Source organism: Ursus maritimus, unplaced genomic scaffold (assembly GCF_017311325.1).
Source record: "Ursus maritimus isolate PB19 unplaced genomic scaffold, ASM1731132v1 scaffold_3, whole genome shotgun sequence".
NCBI classification, from domain to species: domain Eukaryota; kingdom Metazoa; phylum Chordata; class Mammalia; order Carnivora; family Ursidae; genus Ursus; species Ursus maritimus.
Genome location: NW_024425563.1, coordinates 61,312,752 through 61,336,873, shown reverse-complemented (window position 1 = coordinate 61,336,873; position 24,122 = coordinate 61,312,752). Strand labels below are relative to the sequence as shown.

Sequence of the window (24,122 nt, the reverse complement as noted above, 5' to 3'; positions counted from 1 at the left end):
TCTCTCAGTTCAGTCCAAATCATAACTACATAAATAGTTCAGAAAAAGCAATTATGCAAATGATCCAGATAAGACACTCCCAGATGGTCTGGCTTATCCAAGAGCAAAATTTAGAATATCCAGAGAACATCATATCCTTTAGATAATCCTCAATGAATAATCCTCAATGAATATTTTCACAACAAATAAATCATACATGAGAAAGTCTTTCATAATATAGTTATTATTTACCCAGAGATCATTTGACAAATAATTTCTGTCTAGAACATGCAGCCAATTAATTACATGTTTTCTAAACCAAGCTACTCATGATTAAATAATGTCTACTTACCTGAGTTTCTTCTAGTTCCCCTTTTTTTCCTCTGGGGAGATTTATTCCATTTTATAAAATGTGAAAGAGAGTTATTCTTAAGTATAGCTCCTTGGGTTGTTGTTTAGATTTTGTTTATAGGGTAATTCTGAAAATGCTATAAACTTGGAGAGATTACAAGTGTGCTTTATTCTCACTAAAATATGTATCTGAATTCAAAATCCCCAAAATCTAGCTTCTAAGTAAGCTCCCCCCCACCACTGTAGGTGGAAACAGTACAACTGACCTAAAGAAGTTGTAATGTCTCATGGGGAATAGCTCACGCTATAGATCTCCGACAGAAACATTTAAATGAACTCTAGGAGTACAGTGCCCAAACATGAGCAGAACAGAAATAATGTCAGGAAACCCACAAAGCTTAAGTGCCTTAAAGTAGAAAATGTTACACTTGGGGGCAGCTCATTCTAGGTAGTGCATATATGAATCTCCGGACTTAGTACAGCAGGGTCTTAAGTGCTTTCTAGCCCATGGCCTTGATAGACACACCCAAGTTAATAGTTATAAAATGTTACCTCAAATCGGCAGCTTTCCCCGTCTTGTTAGTGCACATAACCTCTCTGGTCTGATATCCAATCTGGATGTCCCAATATTTGTTCTCTTGCCGGTTCTGTCTGTTTCTGTTTCTCTTTTTCTTAATAAGTTCCCGGGCTTCTGGATCCTTCACGCCTTTTCCTCGGTCCTTTTCCCGTTCTTTATTCTTCCCACGTCTCCTTGCTTGTCTTACTTGTCTTGAGTGGGGCATCGAGCATGAGCTCCAGGGACCCACGTGCAAGCTGTACATGCTCTCTTCATCTTCACAGGGGCTGGACTGGCACACCTGAAACTCTGTCAAGTTTGGGCAGCCAGAACCTCCAAACTGGGGGGGTGCTACCACGTGCCGCGTCCGGTGCTGGAGCCCACTGCCACAAGTCTTGGAGCATTCGGACCAGGCAGAAAACTCGGACACAATGCAATCTTGCTGGCAGGGAATGAGGCAGGCCTGTTCCAGGAGAGGTTTGGGCTCAAAGTACTCACAAATGATATCCTCTGCAGGAATGTCCTTCTCTTTCTGGATGCACGTTATCTCTCTCACCTGAATGCCTTCCTCCCCCTTAATGCACTCAAGGGGTTTCTCCAGGCTTTTTGAAATCACAGGCTGACACTGATTCCAAGGTCCCAGCCTCCAATCATACAACTCTTTGTGCCAGTCACACACTTTGAAACAGTTCTGCTGGTGACTGGGTCTCTCGGCCTGCTTGCAGTTTGTATGTAACGTTGTCCAGCCTTCCACATGAGCACACCACACAGCCCGGGTCTGAATGCCTCCTGGCCCACAGTCATCTCCCATGCATCGGCCCCAGGGACCTGAAAATGATACAAGAGTTAACAGTGCCAGTAGAAGAAAACTGTAAGTTACCTCACTTTACAGAAAGACATTTCAAGATCTAGTACATTAACTTCCCTGAAGTGTTATAAAGTAGGTCTCTGCACATGAGTGTCAGAAAGTAATGATCTGCACTCAGTATTTTTGCAAAAGGAGAAGTATGTCAGAGAGTCTATATAAGGTAACCGCTGGGACAAATTCCCTTTGGGTCCTTTTGGGATTATTAAAAGTTTGCTTTTCTTCATTTTCTTAATTTTAGATAGAGAACGCTTGCTCATAAAGGACATCAGAAATTAGTAACAGTGAAAACACATTACCCCTCCCTCGTAACCATCGAATCCATGTCAGTAGCCAGCTCACAAGTGGCCCTTGGTGAAGAACTCCATCTCCCACAGGCTTTTCTTCTCCCGAGCAATTAAGGATTCTGTAGAATGTGTTCTTCCCTACCTCATTTTCTATGAGGCTCTACCTCCTATGACTGCAAGAGTCTAGTGGGTGTATATGTGTGTACCGACAGAAGTGTTCACTTGGTGAATACCAAAGTTAGGAAGGGAAAAATCTTGTAAGCACGTTCTGCCTTTAAATTTACCCCCTAAATTAATTTTTTTCTCATCTCCCCAGTGAAGTATAAAGATGGGCAAGAGAATTAAAATTTAACTAAAGGACTTCTGTGATATTCTGAATGTTGAAGGGTTCTTTGGAGTTTTATCAATTTCCTAAAATAGAAACTATTTGAGACTATAGAGCTGTTTCATGGAACACTTAAGTCAGTGGCTTTAGTATGATGTGTGAGCTTTTTACCTTAGGTTCCTTCTTAGTATAAATTGAAACCTACTTATCTCCACATATTTCTTTTTTTTAAGGTACAATAGGATTTTCAGTGCTTTAACAGACATCTCAATTTCTGAAATTGAGAATTATATTGTTTTGGGATTTGAAAGAAACAATGATCATATATAATTACATGATTTTCAAAATATAGTCCAGGGACTTGAGGAATTATTTGATGTAGCACCATCTTCAATAGGTTGTATTGGAAGGTAAGGGCCAGTATATAGGATTGGGCTCTAAGCTCCCCATCCCCACTCCACTGCTCTCCTCCATCATTCCTGATTCTATACGAGAAGCTCCATTATTATTGTTAATACACATGCTGAAATTATGCATAAGATATTGTCTGGCAAGAGACTTCTGCTGCTGAAAAGCAAAAACCAGGAAATGAAACAAATAGATTCATTCTACTGATAAGGAGAACAGGTGACAGGAAAGGGAAGTGATTTGCCAAGTTCACATCTTGAATGAATAACAAAACCATCCTGGATTTCAGATTCTTGTTCTTTTAATTTTATGATTTATCCTGTATTTTAGAGCTTGAGACTTAGATGCTCCTATGCAAAATGATTAATCTAGAAAGAGTGAAATACGAAGAATGTGTTTGTTCATCATGTGTAAACATTTAATTTTAACTAGAAACATGTTTGCAATCTGAGGATGCCAACTTTATTACAAACGGAATAATGGAGTTGTAAATAGGATAATATTTTCTGTCAATCTCTTTATTAACTAATCATTATTGCAAGAAAATAAGATTTGGATATTTGGCATATCCATATCATTACTTTATGAAGTTCACATGTAAAGAATTATAAGGGCTTAAAGTACATTTAGGGAATAGTCTTCCCAGAGTGCTGATGTCAAAACTTTATGAGCTAAGAAAGTCAGTGAGTTTGTTATATGTGTCAACACGCAATATCTGATGATATTTTAATCTTAGTTTTAATTTGTCAAAGGAAAATATATATTCATAAGTGTGTTGATAGTCGTAGAGATTTTCTAAATATTCAGTCTGGGAATCACAGAACCTAGGACACTTCTCAATAAGGGAATACAATATGTATAAAATTTTAGAATCAATTCCACACGTCTTTGGTATTTTTTCCTCCTCCCTACTGTGCTTAAACAAACAGTAATCTTTATTTCCCACTCTAAGCATAGAATATAAACGTATATATATGTTGGACCATCAAGTTAGTAGCAAGCTAAATGCCATTGAGTCCAAATTTCAAAATATAAGTATCTTGAAATAACTCAGAGTCTAAATCCCAGATGCAGTTCAGGAGAACTTGATATTTTATTGTTTTCCAATCTTTGATCTTAATTATGAGATTAGACTAATGAATCAGATTAGGACTATTAAGAAACTAGGCTTTTTAAAAAGTTTTTGTTTAAATTCCAGTTAGTTAACATACAGTGTAATCTTAGTTTCAGGAGTGCAATTTAGAGATTCAATACTTACATATAACACTTGGTGATCATCCCATCAAGTACACTCCTTAATCCCTATCACTTATTTAACCCATCCCCCCGCCCACTTTCCCTCTGGTAAGCATCAGTTTGTTCTCTATAGTTAAGGATCTGTTCCTTGGTTTGCCTCTCTCTCTCTCCTTTTCCCTATGCTCATTTATTTTAATTTCACATACGAGTGAAATCATATGGTATTTGTCTTTCTCTGACTTATTTCACTTAGCATAATATTTTCTAGCTCCATCCATGTTGTTGCAAATTGGCAAGATTTCATTCTCTTTTATGGCTAAATAATATTACATTGTATATATACACACCACATCTTTATCCATTCATCAGAGAATGGACATTTGGGGTCTTTTCATAATTTGGCTATTGTAGACAACACAGCTATAAATATCAAGGTTCATGTATCCCTTCATATTAGTATTTTTATATTCTTTGCATTAATGCCTAGTAGTGCAATTGCTGGTTCATAGGGTAGTTCTATTTTTAAGTTTTTGAGGAACCTCCATACTGTTTTCCAGAGTGGCTACACCAGTTTGCATCCCCACCAACAGTGCAAAAGGGTTCCCCTTTCTCCACATCCTTGAAGTAGGGATACAGGGAACATACCATGACATAATAAAGGCCATACAGGAAATACCCATAGCTAATGTCATCCTCAATGGGGAAAAACTGAAAGCTTTTCCTTTACAGTCAGGAACAAGACAAGGATGTCCACTCTCACCACTTTTATTTACCATAGCTCTGGAAGTCACAGAAATCAGACAACAAAAAGAAATAAAAGGCATCCAAATCAGCAAGGAAGAAGTAAACCTTTCACTATTTGCAGTTGACATAATACTCTATATAGAAAACCCAAAAGACTCCACCAAAAAACTGCTAGAACTGATACACGAATTAAAATTGCAGGATACAAAATCAATGTATAGAAATCTGTTGCATTTCTATACATCAATAATGAAGCAGCAGAAAGAGAAATTAAGGAAACAATCCTATTTGTAATTGTACCAAAACACATAAGATACCTAGGAATCAATGTAACCAAAGAGGTGAAAGACCTGTATTTTGAAAAGTATAAGACACTGACGAAAGAAACTGAAGACAACACAAAGAAATGGAAAGACATTCCACACTTGTGGCTTTGAAGAACAAATATTGTTAAAATGTCTTTACTACTCAAAATAATCTGCACATTTAAAGCAATCCTTATCAAAATACTGCCAGCATTTTTCACAGAGCTAGACAAACATCCTAAAATGTGTATGGAATCACAAAAGACCTGAATAGCCAAAGCAACCTTGAAAAAGCAAAGCAAAGCTGGAGGCATCACAATTCTAGACTTCAAGTTATATTCCACAGCTGTAGTGACAGAAACAATATGGTACTGGCACAAAAGCAGGCACATAGATCAATGGAACAGAACAGAAAACTCAGAAACGAACCCACAACTATATGGTCAATTAACCTTCGACAAAGCAGGAAAGAATATCCAATGGGGGGAAAAACAGCCTCTTCAACAAACGGTGTTGGGAAAACTGGACAGCAACATGCAAAAGAAAGAAACTAGACCACTTTCTTACACCAAACACAAAAATAAATTCAAAATGGATTAAGACTTAAATGTGAGACTTGAAACCATAAAAGTCCTAGAGGAGAACTCTTTGACATTGGCCATAACAACCTTTTTTTTTTTTTTTTTTTTTTTTTTAAGATTTTACTTATTTGACAGAGAGAGACACAGCAAGTGAGAGAGGGAACACAAGCAGGGGGAGTGTGGGAGGAAGAAGCAGGCTCCCAGCAGAGGAGCCCAATACGGGGCTCAATCCCAGGACCCCGGGATCACGCCCCGAGCCGAAGGCAGACGCTTAACAACTGAGCCACCCAGGTGCCCTGGCCATAGCAACTTCTTACTTGATATGTCTCCTTAGGCAAAGGAAAGGAAAGCAAAACGAAACTATTGGGACCTCATCAAGATAAAAAGCTTCTGCACAGTGAAGGAAACAATCACCAAAAGTAAAAGGCAACCTATGGAATGGGAGAAGATCTATGCAAATGACATATCTGATAAAACGTTAGTATCTAAATTAAATAACTTTAAAACTCAACACCCCAAAAATGAATAATCCTATTAAAAAATGGGCAGAAGACATGCACAGACATTTCTCCAAAGAAGACATCCAGATGGCCAACAGACACATGAAAAGATGCTCAACATCACTCAGCATCAGGGAAACGCAAATCAAAACTACAATGAGATAACATGTCACACCTGTCAGAATGGCTAATATCAATGATACATGAAGCTAGGCTTTTATCTTCAAATTAAAAACAACAACAAAAAATCATAGCAGTTATAAATTTGGCACTTAAGAATATTTAATTGGACATTTAACAGATTTAGGTACTATTATTGTTTTAATTGATGAAAATGAATATTTTATTACTGAAATCTTAGATACAAAGTGTGAAATAATTTCAAGTCTGCCTGTTATTGCTGAGTAAGGAAAATACACATACCAAAACCAACCCCCAAAACTATGAAGAACTTAACACTAGGTAACTATTAAGTTTGAAAATTACCCTAGAAAAGAAGTGATAAAGATATTAAACACTTATAAACCAAGTTTTAGCTATAACTCCAAGCTTACATCTAAGTTTATTCAAAAATAAAAGTGTATGATGGTTACTTTGAAAATAACTCATGGTTTACCAACACCAAATTAGGGAGAGTTCCCATTTTACACATTCTCAGAATATGCTGTATATTTCTCACATTATGTTTCTCACAATTTCAATTAACTGATGGAATAATTGTTTGTCTATCATATTAGACTGACTTTCTGGCCCCTCACGTACAGTAATTTGAATGTCTTCTGCAACATTTGGTTTGATCATGTCTTAATTTCCACTGCTGGCTTTTGAATGAATTTTTTCAACTCTTTTCCTCAGAAAAGAGAGAATTTAGTTCGCAGATCTTAATATTCAAAGCATTGCATGACTGATGTCAATGCCAGTAGAAAGAAATTGAGTTCAAGAAAACTTCTATACTATTTTGTATACAATGACAACGAGCGTGCATTTCTAAAGTTTAGATAACTAGTAAAAACATACATTTTGAGTCCAAATACAATTCCATTACATTCCAAAATTATTATCATAGATTCCTATTTACCAGCTGTTCGCAGATAACACAGTTGGGTTTATTTTATTTCAAGTATATTTACATTGAGAACCAGAAGATAAGACATCCCAAGAAAATTTCATGGAGGTCGACAAAAATATTCACTAGGTAAGGTAAAATAAAACGCATGAAGGCACCAGTGAAAGTAGAGGTGGCAATAGAATCACAATTGAACCTAAAAAAACTCATTCACTTTGTGGACTTTAACTGCTGTCTTATCTTTTCACTGCACCTTGGGTATTGCATGTGTGTCCAATTAACAGACCTCTTGAAAAAAAAAAAAAAAAAGCAAATCTTTTTTGTACACCTGATGAAGGGCTGTCTACTTCTGTCCTCTAAGCAGTCTTAAAATAATCACACATTGAACAGAAAGGGGACCACATCTAAAAGTGCTCTTGACAGCTAAGAACTGTTAGCCCAATTAGCTACCATGTTTCAAAGAAACAAATGTTTCAAACTGCAATTTGAAAGTACAGTTTGCAAACTCCATCAAGCAAAATATGAAGTCTTCTTCCAAGTACAATATGAAAATGTGATATTTAACTCCTATGTCTCTGCCTGAATGTTAAATTTTAGCCCCACGTCTCATATTACTAGGAATGGGAAGTGGTGGTATTGGAAAGGTGGTGTGTGTGTGTGTGTGTGTGTGCACGTGTGCATGTGTGTGTGTGTGTAAAGATGTTTGGTTTTTAACAAGAACAGAATTTCTCTGACTTCATTTATTGTTCTTGCTCCTTGTTATATAAAGGGAACTTGGAATCAAATTGCACGAAACAAAGGATGGGCAGCTTTCTACTTAAGATCTTGGATAATATCTCTTTATGAATGGAAATGTATTCCTGCACACAATTTGTAGGATTGTGTTCATTCAGTATCATGCAAAACACTTCTAGGATGTAGGTCAATAAATATATGTAGAACACTTAGCTTGACAGATTTTATGTAAATTGAGAAATACTAGATATCTTATTCCACTAAAAAGAAGTTAAAGCAACTGTTTGCATACCCAAAATATTTATGTAATTGATAGACTCACAATACAAATATTTTCACTTGGAATTGACACAGAATTTTGTTCCATAAAAACAAATTTAAATGAATGCTACTTGGCTTAGTTTTTCATTGGATATTACTTTAAATATAATTGTTAACTTTCCAAAAATGTTGATAAAACAATGAATTTATTTTTATTCCTGCTAAATAGGATTTGATCTTTAAAGATTTTATTTATTTATTGGACAGAGAGATAGAGACTGAGGGAGCACAGGCAGGGGGAGCAGCAGACAGAAGGAGAAGCAGGCTCCCGGCTGAGCAGGGAGCCCAAGGCAGGTCTCAATCCTGGGACCATGGGATCATGACCTGAGCTGAAGGCAGATGCTTAACTAAGCCACCAGGTGCCCCTAAAATAAATAAATGTTTAAAAAAAGTAAAGTAAAATAAAATCCTAGGGCGGAGCATGGAGCAGAAGCATGGAGCAGAAGCGGGGCTCAACCTCAGGACCCTGAGATCATGGCCTGAGCCAAAAATCAAGAGTCCCCTGCTTAGCCAACTAAGCCACCCAGGTGCCCCTAAACAGGATTTTATAATATGTTTATTCTCTTCATGTCATCCAAAACTCTCTATTTTAGCCTACCAAAGATGGCCCTTTAAATTTAAAATTAGTATTTTGCCCACCATATTCAATACTACTTCTAAAACTATTATATGTCAAGGGCATGAGAGCAATAAAAGGTTGAGTCTATAAAAGGACACATTATTGACAGGTGGCCGAGCAACTGTTCCAAAGAACCTTATAAAAGATAAACACTATAAAAGGAGCATGAGAAAATTATGCAAACTACTTTCTGCCCTTGTTTGCTATAAAACTTTCAAATGAGCCAGTTTCTTGTTTGACTAAATATGTTTGCATCCTTCAAATGAGATAGTGCAGTTTCCCTCCCGGATTTGGTTATGGAACAGCATGTCCTAGTTTACCAAGATCAAGAAATGCACACACAGCTTAGTAACATACTGGATTCAATGTCATGAATGCTGTGTAATAACCTATTTTAAAATTCTCAATTCACAGAATTTTAAAAATTCTATTTGTTTTTACTCAAACAAATCAGTACAGAAAAACTTAGAAATTACTACTAATAGGAAAGATAATTCCTCATAAATTCCATGAAGTAGAGGCAACTTTTAAAGAACTGATGATATCCTTCACCTTTTTTAGCACTGAAACACAATTTTGCTTATTTTGTACTCGTTTGGTCATTTCAAAGAATTTTTACTGTGGATAAAAGTAAACACATGGACTTAAATATCTTGAAATAGTTTCATAGATTGGTAATCCAAATCCCTGGCATACTGTGCCATCCAATATCATACGACTTGATTTAATTATAAATATGCATTCTGTCTAGGAGACCCCTTTGTATAGATTTATGAGCACAAAAACAATTAAATTTTTAACAATTTACTGACCTAAAGTAGATGAAAATTTCCTTTCTGAAGAAAAACAAAAGGAGAACTCATAGCTTCTTTGACTTGAGTTTTAATTTAATTTCATTTAATTTTAATTTAAAATATAACTCTCAAATGACAAATCAGTTTGGTGGATAAGAAGAGATCCCTGTGAAGTCAGCTGAGCTTTCATCTTCAATAGTAATTAAATTTTTATAAGAAATTATATAAGAATATAAAATTAAATGTACAAAATTAGAACAAGAGCTTTAAATCTGATGAGACAATGAATGAGGAATCAGTAATAGGATAGCTGATTTTACAGCTGTCAAGTATAGTTATCTATATTCAGCCCCTATCATGTTTGATCTCTCTCAAGAAAATTACTTAGTCTCTTTGGATCCCGGTTTCCTTCATTTGTAAAATATAGTATAAACCACATCATTAACTTTGTCTTGTAACTCTATGTGAAACACAGACTAAGTTATCAATATTATGGGGAGTATTCGTGATAAAGTTGTGAAATGCTTTTTTCTCACACAAAAAGACTCTCATTTTTACGTGACTTAATATTTTAAAGTCTGCATGCATCAATGATGATTTCTTTAGGCTAAAGAAATTCATTAAAGTGAATACCTGGGACAAAGGGTACCGAGAATTTTAAGGTTTTTAAATAGATGTTGAGCACCTGATTTTTCAGAGAAACTTGTGGAAATCTAAAGCCCATCACCACATCCTTATTAGCACTGTTAGTATGTTTTTGTTACACTGATAAATAGAAATCCACTGTTGTTTTAATTGAATTCTTATTACATATGACCTTAAACATAATTTTTTCCTCTTCTGTGATTTGCTCAGTTTATTTTGCAGTGGTATCATGGACTTTTCTTTTTATCTTGATACATTTCGTTGATGATATTAACATTTTCTTTTTATTATTATGTTAGTTACCGTACAGTAGTACATCATTCGTTTTTGATGTAGTGTTCAATTGCATCATGCGCCCGTCTTAATACCCATCACCTGGCTACTGCATCCCACCACCCACCCACTCTTCCCTCTGAACTGCTTGGTTTATTTCCTGGAGTCCACAGCCTCTCATGGTTCGTTTCCCACTCTGATTCAGTTTTCCCTTCCTTCCCCTAATGTCCTCTATGCTATTCCTTAATATTCCACATGAGTGAAACCATATGATAATTGTCTTTCTCTGCTTGACTTATTTCACTTAGCATAATCCCCTTCAGTTCTATCCATGTTGATATAAATGGTGGGTATTCATCCTTCCTGATGGCTGAGTAATATTCCATAGTATATATAAACCACATCTTCTTTACCCATTCATCTGTTGAAGGGTATTTTGGCTCCTTCCACAGTTTGGCTATTGTGGACATTGCTGCTATGAACCTCGGGGTGAATGTGCCCCTTATTTTCATTATATCTGTATCTTGGGGTAAATACCCAGTAGTGCAATTGCTGGGTCATAGGGTAGCTCTATTTAACTTTTTGAGGAACCTCCATACTGTTTTCTGAAGTGGCTATACCAGCTTGCATTCCCACCAACAGTGTAAAAGGGTTTCCCTTTGTTCACATCGTCACCAACATTTGTTGTTTCCTGCCTTGTTAATTTTTGCCATTCTAACTGGTGTAAGGTGGTATCTCAATTTGGTTTTGATTTGAATTTCCCTGATGGCTAATGATGTTAAACATTTTTTCATGTGTCTGTTAGCCATTTGTATGTCTTCTGCCCATTTTTTGACTTGTTTTTTGGGTGTTGAATTTGAGAAGTTCGTTATAGATCTTGGATACCAGCCCTTTATCTGTACTGTCACTTGCAAATATCTTCTCCCATTCTATGGGCTGCCTCTTAGTTTTATTGACTGTTTCCTTTGCTGTCCAGAAGCTTTTTTATCTTGATGAAGTCCCAAAAGCTCATTTTTGCTTTTGTTTCCCTTGCCTTTGGAGATGAGTCATGAAAGAAGTTGCTGTAGCTAATGTTGAAGAGGTTACTGCCTATGTTCGCCTCTAGGATTTTGATGGATTCCTATCTCACATTGAGGTGTTTCATCCATTTAGAGTTTATCTTTGTGTATGTTGTAAGAGAATGGTCGAGTTTCATCCTTTTGTAAGTAGCTGTCCAATTTTCCCAGCACAATTTATTGAAGAGACTGTCTTTTTCCATTGGATATTTTGTCCTGATTTGTCGAAGATTAGTTGACCATAGAGTTGAGAGTCCATTTCTGGAGACTCTATTCTGTTCATTGATCTATGTGTCTGTTTTTGTCCCAACACCATGCTGTCCTGGATACTAACATTTTCTATGCCCTTTAAAAACGTAGTATTTCTCTCTTTCGTATTTTTTTGTTTATGATGTTTTCTATGTTTCTAGTATGCATGCTTTCACTAACACAGTCTTATGTTTCCTCCATTGCTTTTAGGCTGTGAAGTATCTTCATGTATAGAGATGATATTATTCATAAAATTTTACAAAAGTTTCATTCTCTTTATAGATTCATTTAAAACATGTATATTAAATCCATTAGGAATTTATTTTGAGTATGTTTAAAGGCAAACTATTGAACATTTTATTTTCTCCACTGTTAGGTAATTTACCAAGAATACACAGAACTATTATTTTAAGGTACTCACATCAAAACGTGGAAATGAGAACTTCTTAAACAATGCATCCCTGGATTTTTATTGCTACATTTCATTTTATTGTCATATTTTATTTTATTGCTATAGTTTATTTGTACAGTATACAGTGTACTTGCACATATATGATCTCTTTTGATTTTCATATTGTGTTAGATGTGAATAGATTGTTGTCCTATATAGTAGGCTCAATTTCTTAAGACTGGAGAAAAATATAAAGCCATAAATGTCCCAAATATTTCTATTCTTTTATAGGACAGTTAACCCCAAAAAGAAAAGTTATATTAGCTATATGTGAATAATCCAGATAGGGAATTCATGTTGCCATAATGAAAAGTCCCTAACTTTTGAATGATGTCTTGTTCAAATATTGAGATACCCAAACTAATTCTTAGGGAAAAGTATTCTTGAAGATGATAAACTGAAAAGTCAGTATTTCTCTTCCAAGCTTATAAAATTTGTTAGAGCTTCCACTCCAACACAACAAAATGTTACACTCATAGCATTACTATATATCAAAATTAAAAAGATTTGATCTGCTGAACTGCCATTCTACAAAACAATATTTAACTCCACTCCCCTACTTCCCCAAAATCACAAAAAACAAACTTGAGATTTGTATTAGATTCCATTACACATGAAATTGACAACAAAATGTTTACAAAATAGGGATGGAAACTGTTGATCATAACAAATATGTAAACTCAACAGCCTTGAAGATATGCCAAGTCATTAATGTAGTCTTTCATACCTTGCTTTAAAGAGAATGGATTTAAGATAGCAGTATCAAATTTACTCAGAGTATATGCTCTCATCGTGTGAAGTAGTTTCTGTACCCGACCCCAAAAAAAAGAAAAGAAAAGGAAAAAGAAAAAGAAAAAGAAATAGGTTCTGCCTTATCACTGATATCAAAGCATGGCAATGAGAGCTATAGAACGATACCCTCAAAAATGTGAAATGCACAAAACTTTCTAAACATATCCAGCAATAGATTTTTGGTTACAATTGTCTCAAAGTCAGCTACCTTTGAGGAATGTGCATCTTCAACAGTCTGAGCTGAATGGCCTAGGAGAGCTACGTCAATAAAAGTTTTTGGAGATACAGGATACCATCATTTATAAATCTTACTTCATATCAGAGAACTCTGATATAAATAGTAAGCGAAGTCTTCATATAGCCAATCAAATTTAAAAGACTGCTGTCCTGTCTTAGATTATCCCAGAAGTAGAACTGGAAATGAAAGCTTATATGCAAGTAATTTATTTTAGGAGTGATTCCACAGAGACCTCCATATAAAAGAGGTAGCTGCAAGGGAAGCCGAGGCAGTATGTTTATATAATTTACTCGCTCTTCTGGGTCCACATGGGCCGGATCCCAAATATTCCATTTCTGTTCTATATGGGATTTTTACTATGTGCACCCAACCATTTTATCTGATGATTTTCATAATAGCCAGCTTAGGATAGACAACTTCAGTCAGAGTTGGGTGTGTGTGTTATATACCTTCCCCCCCTCCCCCCAGAAGGTAGCTCTCTGTAGAAAGCATGGTCTTGCTCCCAAACCTTGGGTTTCTACACTGCAATTCTCCAATTAGGGCTAGCCAGAGATTCCACATAGTCATTCTATCAGAAATAGGTCTAATAACATCAGATCTTCTGGGCCATTATGCTAAGCTAAGCTTAGCAGATTATACTGCAGCCTGGNNCTGCTGAACAGAGGTCTCTACTGTAAAGATACATTCAAAACTGGCTATCCTCCAACCATTAAATAGACTGTGGTGATATTCCCAAGTATGATATATGCTGCTTTCAGAATGCAAAGAGGCTGTGGGATAGCTCCAGTGGTCCCTGCTTCTTGGTATTCATGCCTTCTATAGTTCTAATACTGCACAGAGCTGACTTGTGGAACCACTAACATATTGCAGAAATACTGATAGGTGATGTTCAAGTCTAGGTCAAAAAAGATATTATGGCTTCTGACTTGCCTTCTTTTGATTAATTCTGGGAGAAGGCAGCTATGATAGCCTGAGGACACTCGAGCAGCCTTTTATAAAGGAACTCAGATGTCCTGCCAACAGTCATGTGAATTGAACCCATAAGCTCCTTAGAAGCAGATCCATCAGCACCAGTCAAGCCGTCAGATGACTGCAGACCTGGCCAATGTCTTAACCATTGGCTCATGAAAAAGATGGAGTCAGAACCACCCAGCTAAGCTGCTTCCAAATTTCTGGCACATGGCAACTGTGAGACAATCAATGTTTATTGGTTATAAACTGCTACATTTTCAAGCAATTTGCTATGTAGCAATAGTTACCTAACACAAACTATGGAACCTGGAAGAGGTATATTGCCACAGCAAAAACCTAAAATATGGTAGACCCAGATGGTGTGGGGCAGGAGCTGGAAAGACAATAAGGGAAGTGTTAGTAAAAGCCAAAGGTTCATTGCAAAGACAGTTAAAAGGCAGCTTCTGGTGATTGCCAGGCAGGACTTAGAAAGAAGTGAGGAGAGTATTATTGGAAACTGAGGGGAGCTCTTGTTACATCATGGCAAAAAGATCAGCAAAACCATCCCCTTGAGTAATGTGTAAAGTAGAAGATAGATCTAACGAACCGGGTGATCTAGGATTTCCAGGCAGTGTACTAAGGGTGCCACCTGGTCTTTCTCATTAGGGAATCTCTAATACTTGCTGCTTTCTAGTCACCCAATCCAACATACAGGTCACGGATGCAGTGGACCAGTGTGAGATTCTGAGGAATGTCAAGACCATCAAGGTCCCCGACAACTATATTTGGACAAAAGGCAGAAATGTTAATTTGGAATGAGGGCGTGAATGCACGTGCTATACATTCTCAAGTGAAAACAAACAGCTTTCAGTTCCTTTCACAAACGGAATTTGAGGGGGAAAAAACGCCTTTGCTAGATCAGTATCTCCATACTAATGCCAAAAATGGTGTTGATTTGTCCTAGTTTAGATGCCACATCTATCGTAACAGCTGCAACTAGGCCTCACACTTGGTGAAGTGTGTAGCAGCTTGCTGTCAGCTTTCAACATTCATCCAGTCTTGTGCTCCTTTTCTTCAGGGGCCATATGGGTCAATAGGAGAGGGATGTGGAAGGAAACCACCTCTCCCACATCTTTTGAATGTCTGATGTGGCACTCATTTCTGAAATTCCTCCAAGGACATTATGCTAAAGCCTATCAGAAAATGCTTCACCATCTACAATTCACCTCAATCTATCAAAAAGTCATAGTCTTAGTAACTCTCAGTAGTAAACTACTCTATGCCAACCTAGCAAATGAGAAAGCAAAGGACTTATCTACTTGCCCTTCTTCCCCATCCGTCATGAATGCCCCACGATCATTAACATTAACTTTCACACAATTTCAAGTTGCACATGGATGACTGTGGAGAGGGTTTCTGTAGGCACCTTGCACGACACTGTCAGAGTAGCTCTGGGAAAGTAGGCTGCTCGGCCAAGGCTAAGTCTGCACCTGCGTGAATCTGGTTAAACGTGTGCAAAACAGGAAGTCACAGGAGAGACCAAGGGTGGAGATAGAGCCAAGGGGATCTGAAATGGCACACAGTGGCATCCCATGCCTAGCAAATCGTAAAGGGTTTTGTTCTGTTTTCCTCCTAAAAATGCCAAACCAAAAGGCATTTAGTTTTCCATGAACAATATACCTTCAGGACCGAATTGCTCAAGGTAGAAAATGTCTGAATTTTTGTCACATTCATTTATTCAATCAACAGATATTTAGTATGGACATACGACACACCAGGTGATGTAACAGGCAAGCAAAATAGATATGTATTCAAATAAAGAAGCACTACAATAGGTAGAAACAACTCAAATATCCATCAATGGGTAGATGGATAAACAAAATGTGGTACGTATATACTATTACTCAGCCTTAAAAGCAAATGAAATCTGATACAGACTACAACATGGATGAGACTTGAAAACTTACGCTAATGGGATGCCTGAGTGGCTAAGTCAGTTACATGTCTGCCTTCAGCTCGTCATGATCCCAGGGTCCCAAATCATCGGACTCCCTGCTCTGTGGGGAGCCTGCATTTCCCTCTCCCTCTGCCCCTCTCCCTGCTTCTGCTTTCTCGTGCGCTCTCTCTCTCTCATAAATAAAATCTTAAAAAAAAAAAAAAAAAAACTTAGGCTAAGTAAAATATGCCAGACATGAAAGGACAAATATTGTATGATCCACTTATATGGGGTACCTAGAATGGCCAGTTTAATAGAAACAAAAGGCAGCATGCTACTAGGGGCTAAGGGGGGCTGGGAAGGGAGAATTACTGTTTGATGGGTAGACAGTTTCAGTTTGGGATGACAAAAAAGTTCTGGAGATGGATAACGGGATGGTTGCACACTAACGTGACTGTACTTAGTGCCACAAAATTGTTCACTTGGAAGTGGTAAACTAGCAAATTTTACATTATGTGTATTTCACCATAATAAAAAAGACATATAACATGACAACAAATTCTAGCCAACACTTTTTTATATTCACATCTATAATCCTCTGAAATGTAGAGAACCTTTCTAGATATAACAACATGGTGCTAAGGTTCTATGAAGTTACCGCCAAGTTCAAAGCCTTGGAGGAATTCTTAAATTCCTTAGACTTAGAAGCAATTTATTTGAGCTCTTCAGGCCAAAATGGAAGGGTCAATTATAGATGTGATGACTTTTACTTGTTTTATTAAACGATGAAAAAAGGAAGAGTAGCTCAGAGATGTCTGTGACTAATCATCTTAGTCTAGTGCTTCACATATCCAACAGGAGTTATCATTAGAAATAATATATTCCAAACTGTTTTCTGATGATGTTACATTGTGAACTGCACACCACAACAACTGAAACATAGTTTTAGCCAACAATATGAGATTGTGGATATGATCGACACAAAATGGGGGAAAAAAAAGAAGAATAATCTTTTGATGTCTGTGCTGTTTTCGTCACACATCTAGATACATTTCATTCTTTGAGTCTTTAGAACATTTTTACCCATATTCTGGTCAACAGATATATACATATCTGTTACTTTTTATCTTTTATAAAACTCATTTTCAGATATTACATTTTAGTATTCCCTTGCATATAATAAGCCACTCCTGGTACTGGAGCAACTTGAGTGGCTTTGTTAAAACAATTTTTAAGGACAACAAATTCTTCTTTTTATCTTCGTACTTTTTTTTTTTTTTTTTTAACCTCCTTACTTAAAAAGACTAATGTTACAGACTTAGGAAACTGAGAAGTATGACTTCCTTACAAAAGACCATAAGCCTTCCTTCTTGGTTACCTTAAATCAAGAGCCATATGTCTTGCTGTATATTTTTATAATCTCCATATAGTTCCTAACCCACTAAATGATGTAATTATATAAAGTTAGAAAAGGAAGAAATTCAAATACCTCAAACATTAAATTTCCAACACACTAATTGGTATGCATATGAATGTAAATGGAAATGCAAAGTATATGTAAAAATTCTTTTTAAATACAAATGGTTTTCGCTACCAAAATACTTCATCTGAAAATGAATATTTCATCTGAAGCCAAGTTAATCTTTCCAAACTTTGTGTGTCCAAGGATCTTGAGCATATGGTTTGGGGTAGTCATTAACAATATTAGTGACTTAGAAATGTGTATCAGATCTTACATTGCTATTTCCATAATGGGTGAACGCCAGCTGAATTTTGTTAAGTTAAACATAAACTCAAAATTATAAGATGCTAGGAAAAATAATCAGCAGGTAATCAAAGATACGAATATAAATTGCTTCAATTTCTCAAAAGGTGAATTAAGGAATATCTTAATTTTTCAGTAGGATCTGCCCAGCTTTGATAATGAAACATAACACACAAACATTCATAACCTTCTTAAGAAACAGATTATTTGATCTGCATTTTTCATATAGTAATTTATTTTGGGAAATATATGTAAGAAAGACCTAAATTAGGTTATAAAATACAAAGCTATAACTGGATTTGGTCAATGGTGAGCATTTCTAACTCTGCTGAAAAGACATGTCCTCTATTATTAAAATCAGGTAATTAGTTTTATCTTTAAAGAAATGTCACCAAGAAAGCAGGGCTGAAGGTGCATACAATTTTGCCAATTATTTTTTAAAAACTGTGGATAGTACATCTTTAATAACATTGTCTTTTAGTTTGAAACACTAAGGTCTTATTAAAAATTAGGGAGTCAGAAATGGACATCAATTTTCTGATTTTTGTTTCTATGCACCTTTGTTCTGTGTTTGGGTATTTCTCCTTGGATACTAATTTTCCATGGTTGACAAATTTCACAAGTATTAAATAGCCATAATTTAAAAATCATATTCCATTAATACCAGTTTATGAGGCCAATCTCTATTTCAAGATGCACCATTAGTCTCTTTGAAGACACATGTTGATGTAATATTTCTTTTGCTTGATTAAAAATCACAGTAAAGATGCATTTTAAAAACATCTATCAATTGAAATTAACTCAGGGCATCAATGCGCGTGGTCTCACCAAGTAACTGGTTCCAAGAGTTTGATAGCAGATCAGCTAAGGCAGATGGTTAGATGAGGAACAGGAAAGCTGATAATTGCACATTCATGGGAATCGTAAAATTTAAAACTGAAGGACACCATAGTGATAAATAGTGCAACATTTCATAGTCAATATCTTGAGGCCATTAGAAGTTAAATGCAGGCTATACAATTACTAACCAAACCAGCAGAAACCAGGTATCCTGACTTCACAGCTCAGTACTCTCACATTCTACCTTAGGACACTGGTTCAGATGAGTAGCTCACAATGTTAACTGTATTTCTCAAACTCCAGTTCGTAAGTTATCAAAGTGATCATAGGCTTCATAAATAATTTACTAAATCACAAACAAAAACTGTCTTTATCCTGGCACCTGTGTTTGTAAGGATCCACAGAAACAGTGTTAATGCAATCTTTCTTCACCTTATGTTCCTTCAGCCTCAAATGGAACATTTCTGGTGAAAAGAGCTTACTGTTTATTGAAGTTGCCCATTCTGGTAATGGACAGATTTAGTTGAATTTTTCCCCTATATTCCTATAACATCTTCCTCTTTTAGAATTCTAATCTAACTTTTCCTGACAGCTTTTCAAATATTTTAAAACTCTGTACTAAATAATATGTATTTTTCTTATTCCCAAGAATACTTTTGGTCTGATCACTACACATGTTGCTTTGCTGTGGCACTGTTAGATCATACAATAATATCGTAGAATAATCTGGGAACTAGTAAAGAAAATAAATGAGTGGACAAATAATAAATGAAATATCTGACCATATCTTTTATTCTTACTGAGATTAAAAAAAGGCAAATAACTTTATATCCATTTCAACATGAGTCTCACTCTAAGGCTCTTTAAATATTGTTAACTCATCTCACACACATTCTGTCGAGCTTCAGGCTTTTTCTTTCTTTCTTTCTTTTTTTTTTTTTTTAATTTAATTCATTTATTTGGGAGAGAGGGAGACAAAGGCAGAGGCAGAGAGAGACCGAGAATACATGCAGGGGGAGAGGGAGAAGCAGGCTCCCCACTGAGCTGGAAGCCTGACCCTGGGCTCAATCCCAGGGTCCTGGGATCATGACCTGAGCTGAAAGCAGACGCTTAACCTTAACTGACTGAGCCACCCAGGCGCCCCAAGGTTTAAGCTTTCTTGATTACATGTAGATTTACTTGCTATGGCTATTCTTTGGTAACTGCGTGGCCAACTCAGCCCCATAAGGACAAAGGCACATACTGAAAATCCTGTGCCCAAATACCTATTTCTTCAATGAGTCCTATCCAGAGCGTGACTGGAGGAACCAGATGGATGTGTCTCACCTCTGAGCTCTTCCAGATTCCTTCATCAGCAACCTGCACTGACTTGGGTTTTTGAGATGCCATGCATTCAGATATCACCCCCCAAACCCTTTTCTCTCAGAAGGCTATAATTCCATTGCATGGTCCAGAATTGGTAATTTTTAGGTTACATTTGAAGATAAATGTTCATAATATATATTTGGAATCTTTGACATGATATGTATACAACGCTATGAAGGAATAATAGCAAATACACAGCAAATGCTTTACACATCTATACGCATCAATTTAGTACTCTTTCAGTGGAAAGAAAGAATGATTTAAATCAAAATTACTCTTGTAAATTTTGAAGCAATTCCAGTGCTAAAAATGTTCTGAGCATTTTATACTGAATGCTCATTATTTGCTAGACTACAAAGGTCATAGTGGCTCACAGTTCACAGATGGTCTCTAGGCTAAATAGGACATACCAGAGAAATAGAGAAAACTTGCATTTCGATTACCTCGCTTGTGTTCCCTACCAGAATTTAATTTTTATTTTTAAAAATTGTGTTTTATTGTGGTAAGACCACTAAATGTGAGATATATCTCTTAACAAATTTTAAGTGTATATTATTTTTGACTATAGGTACAAAGTTGTACAACAGATCTCTAGAACTTATTCATCTTAACTGAAACTTTGTACCCATGGATTCATAGCTCCCTATCTTCCCCTTCCCCCAGCCCCTGGCAACCACCATTCAACTCTCTGCGTCTGTGAGTTTGATTATTTTAGATATTTCCATATTCATAACACATTTTCTTTATCCATTCTTCTGTTGATGGATATTCAGGTTATTTCCAAATCCTGGCTATTGTGAATATTGCTGCCAATTCTCCAAAGAAGACATACAAATGGCCAGCAGATTTATGAAAAAATGTTCAATGTCACTATTCATCAGGCAAATGCAAATCAAAACCACAATGAGATATTACCTCACACCTGTCAGGAAGGCTACTGTCGGGGAAAAAAAAAATCCAAAAGACAATATATGTGGTGGGGATGTGGAAAAAATGGAACCTATACACACTGTTAGTGGGAATGCAAGATGGTCAGGTGCTATGGTAAACAGTATAGAGGTTCCTCCAAAAGTTAAAAAAAGAATATTACCATATGATCCAGCAATTAAATTTCTGGGTATTTATCCAAAAAAAGTAAAATAAGGATCTCAAAAGTATATTAGCAGATGCCATTTGTAATGATAGTCTTTCTGATGTATTGACTTTGGCTCCAGTATAGATCACCTATTCTTAAAATGAGTGTGCCAATCTATCTAATTATCTAATAACTATGACCCTATTCATATCAGTATCTGGTTAATGGAAGAATTCCATTCAATTCAATAAATATTATGAATGCTTACAATTTTAAGAACATAGATGTCTCTGCCAATCCAGGAATCAGTTAAAATTATTTCTCTCCTTATTTACCCATCAAATTCTCAAGGTGAAAAACACCCAAAATTAGAGGTATGTAGAACTTTCTTCCATATTATTGAAAAATCGTAACTGGAAAATTCAGGAAGTTTTTGATGTAGAATAACAAAGCATGAGCACTGTTATCTTCTCTTTAAAAATAACAGAGAAAACAATAATTAACTACTGATTATTCACAACAAGTTCTGAGGTAAATTCTGTGTGACCCAATTGTCAAACCTGCTATGTGGTAAATTTCATACAGTATTCTTTTGGCATTACTTTCAAGAGTGGAAATGAGAAGACTTACACTTGAGCAATGCAGCCTTAATAATATGCTTTAAATCACAGCTCCTTGCCATATATCACAAGCTGACATGTAATAATTACAAACAGTAGAGTGATCTTTGTGAATTCTAGTCAGAGAGGGGAAAATAGGTACAATGAGAGCTTAGAGAAGGAAGACATTATATTCTTAGTGGGGAACTCACAGCTTGATGGAAATAATGGAATTTGAGTTGGATGGCTACGAATGGAAATGGAAAGGAACTTATGGTTGGACAGATAGAAGTATGGGTATAGAGAATCCCAGGAACAGAGAACGGCATAAATGAAAACAGGAAATGCAGACTGGATGTATTAATAGGCACAAGGAGCACAGATATCAAAAGGAGAAAGTGCTTGGAGACAGGTTGGGGAGGGTCTTGGAAACTGTAGGAGACTCCTAGCTTATTAAATGTTGTAATAACTTACTGTAGGCAAATCCTAACTTCCGATAACTTTAGTTGTGCTCATTCTCTTTTCATGTTATGCAGGTTTAAGAGGATTTCTTGCATCTATCCTACATGTTCTGACATATTGTTAAACTGCATTCTATAATGCTCATCAAATATTTTGTGTATGTAAACGTATTTCTTGAATAAGATTTTCAACCACTCAGAGACAGGAGCTTTGTCATATTCCTCCTGTAGTTCCCACTGTAGAGACAGATGCCAATAGAATTAATTAGGGAAGTCCTTTCCAGAGTACATTTAAGATATAATTGGTGTTGCTCCTTAATAAATACTTGGTGAGCTACAAGAGATAGCAGAAGATGGCTGTTTCCAGAAATCTTCAAAGGAAAAGGTTCTGAATTGAAAATAAAATAGTTTGACATCCTGTATGAATTATCAACAGACTGGAAAATAGAGTACCTAACTATGCAGGTCAAGGTTATATTATACTCAAAAAGTGACAGTAATGAAAGTCAAGTACTAGATAGCCATGGCCACGCTGTCAGCATCAAGAAGGGACCAGCAGTCAGGGAGTACGACATCAAAAATGCATCAATTGCAGGGCTAACTGGTGAGAAAAATGAACTTGTAGTTTAAAGAAATTTGTGCCTAAAAATTAATCCAAGACTCAACGAGCTGCTCGAGGACATTAGAGAATCAAAATATAAAGTATGGCTCTTTCTTTTTAAGATCAAACTACCTATGATTGTTAAAGGTAAGATTTAACTCCACAAACTTTAATATTATTATCCTTCTGGTTTATTTTCTTTTTTCCCTGAGGTTGTCATCAGAAGGATGCATGTTTATCACATGATTTTATTTTAGACCTTTTTTCGTCACTTGCTAATACACTTGCTAATATGTTTAAGATGACTGTAAGAAGTGATGGAATTCAAATTACTTTCCCCATATAGGCCTTCTTTCACTCTGATGGTGCTAATGGTTGACTCATTATTTCAGTGGCATTTTCTTCAATGTCAGGATGTCTCTTTGAGGGTGTGTTTCATTTTTATAATTGCTATTGTCCTGAAGCATCCTGATTTCTCCAGTGACAAGCACTGCCCCTAAAATTTGAGATTCACTGCCCTCTCAGGAAGGAAATCTCAGTCTTTTAGAGGGTTTTTTACTCATTCTGCCAAAGGCTGAATTTTTTATCTGTAGATAAGCAGTTTTCAGAATTTTGTACCATAAAAAATTCCAGTCATATGTTCTTTGATAGCTTACAGTTTTCATGACATAGGGAATTATAAAGCAGGGGTTACTGGCGGTGGAAATCCTTTATCTCTGACTTTTCTGTAGCTCCTGGTAAACATGGTAATTTTTGTTTCTCTTGAAAAGAAAATAAGCACATATAAGATGTACTACATTATATTTTAAGATTCTTAGCACAAACCAATAGAATGCTATATGCCTAAAACAATGAGTGGGTTAAAAAAGGGAAAATTATAAAGTATGAATATATATATTTCTCAGCACTTAAACTGCACATTTTGGAAGTATTTCCAAAGGGAAAATGCATGTCATATTTTGGGTTCTGAACTCATGCAAATTAAAAACAAAACTCATCTTTTATTAATCTCCAGCTCTTCTAGTTATGACCCACTTGTCACTGATTGCAAAAATGCTTTATCATGAGTAACGTGGGTCCCATCTGATTATGGTAGGTATTCGTTTTATTAGAGTAGCTTATTAATTTGCTAAAAGGCACTAAAGCAATCTATA

The 24,122-nt window shown here is 36.1% G+C and overlaps 1 protein-coding gene across 1 annotated transcript in view; it reads right to left on the bottom strand.

Moving 5' to 3' along the window:
- Positions 1–24,122, bottom strand: part of THSD7A (thrombospondin type 1 domain containing 7A) — a 435,785-nt gene that overhangs the window by 257,998 nt on the left and 153,665 nt on the right. The window contains exon 2 of the mRNA XM_008686526.2: positions 883–1,714. Within this exon, the coding sequence (XP_008684748.2) occupies positions 883–1,714 (832 nt within the window). The remainder of the gene's footprint in view (positions 1–882; positions 1,715–24,122) is intronic.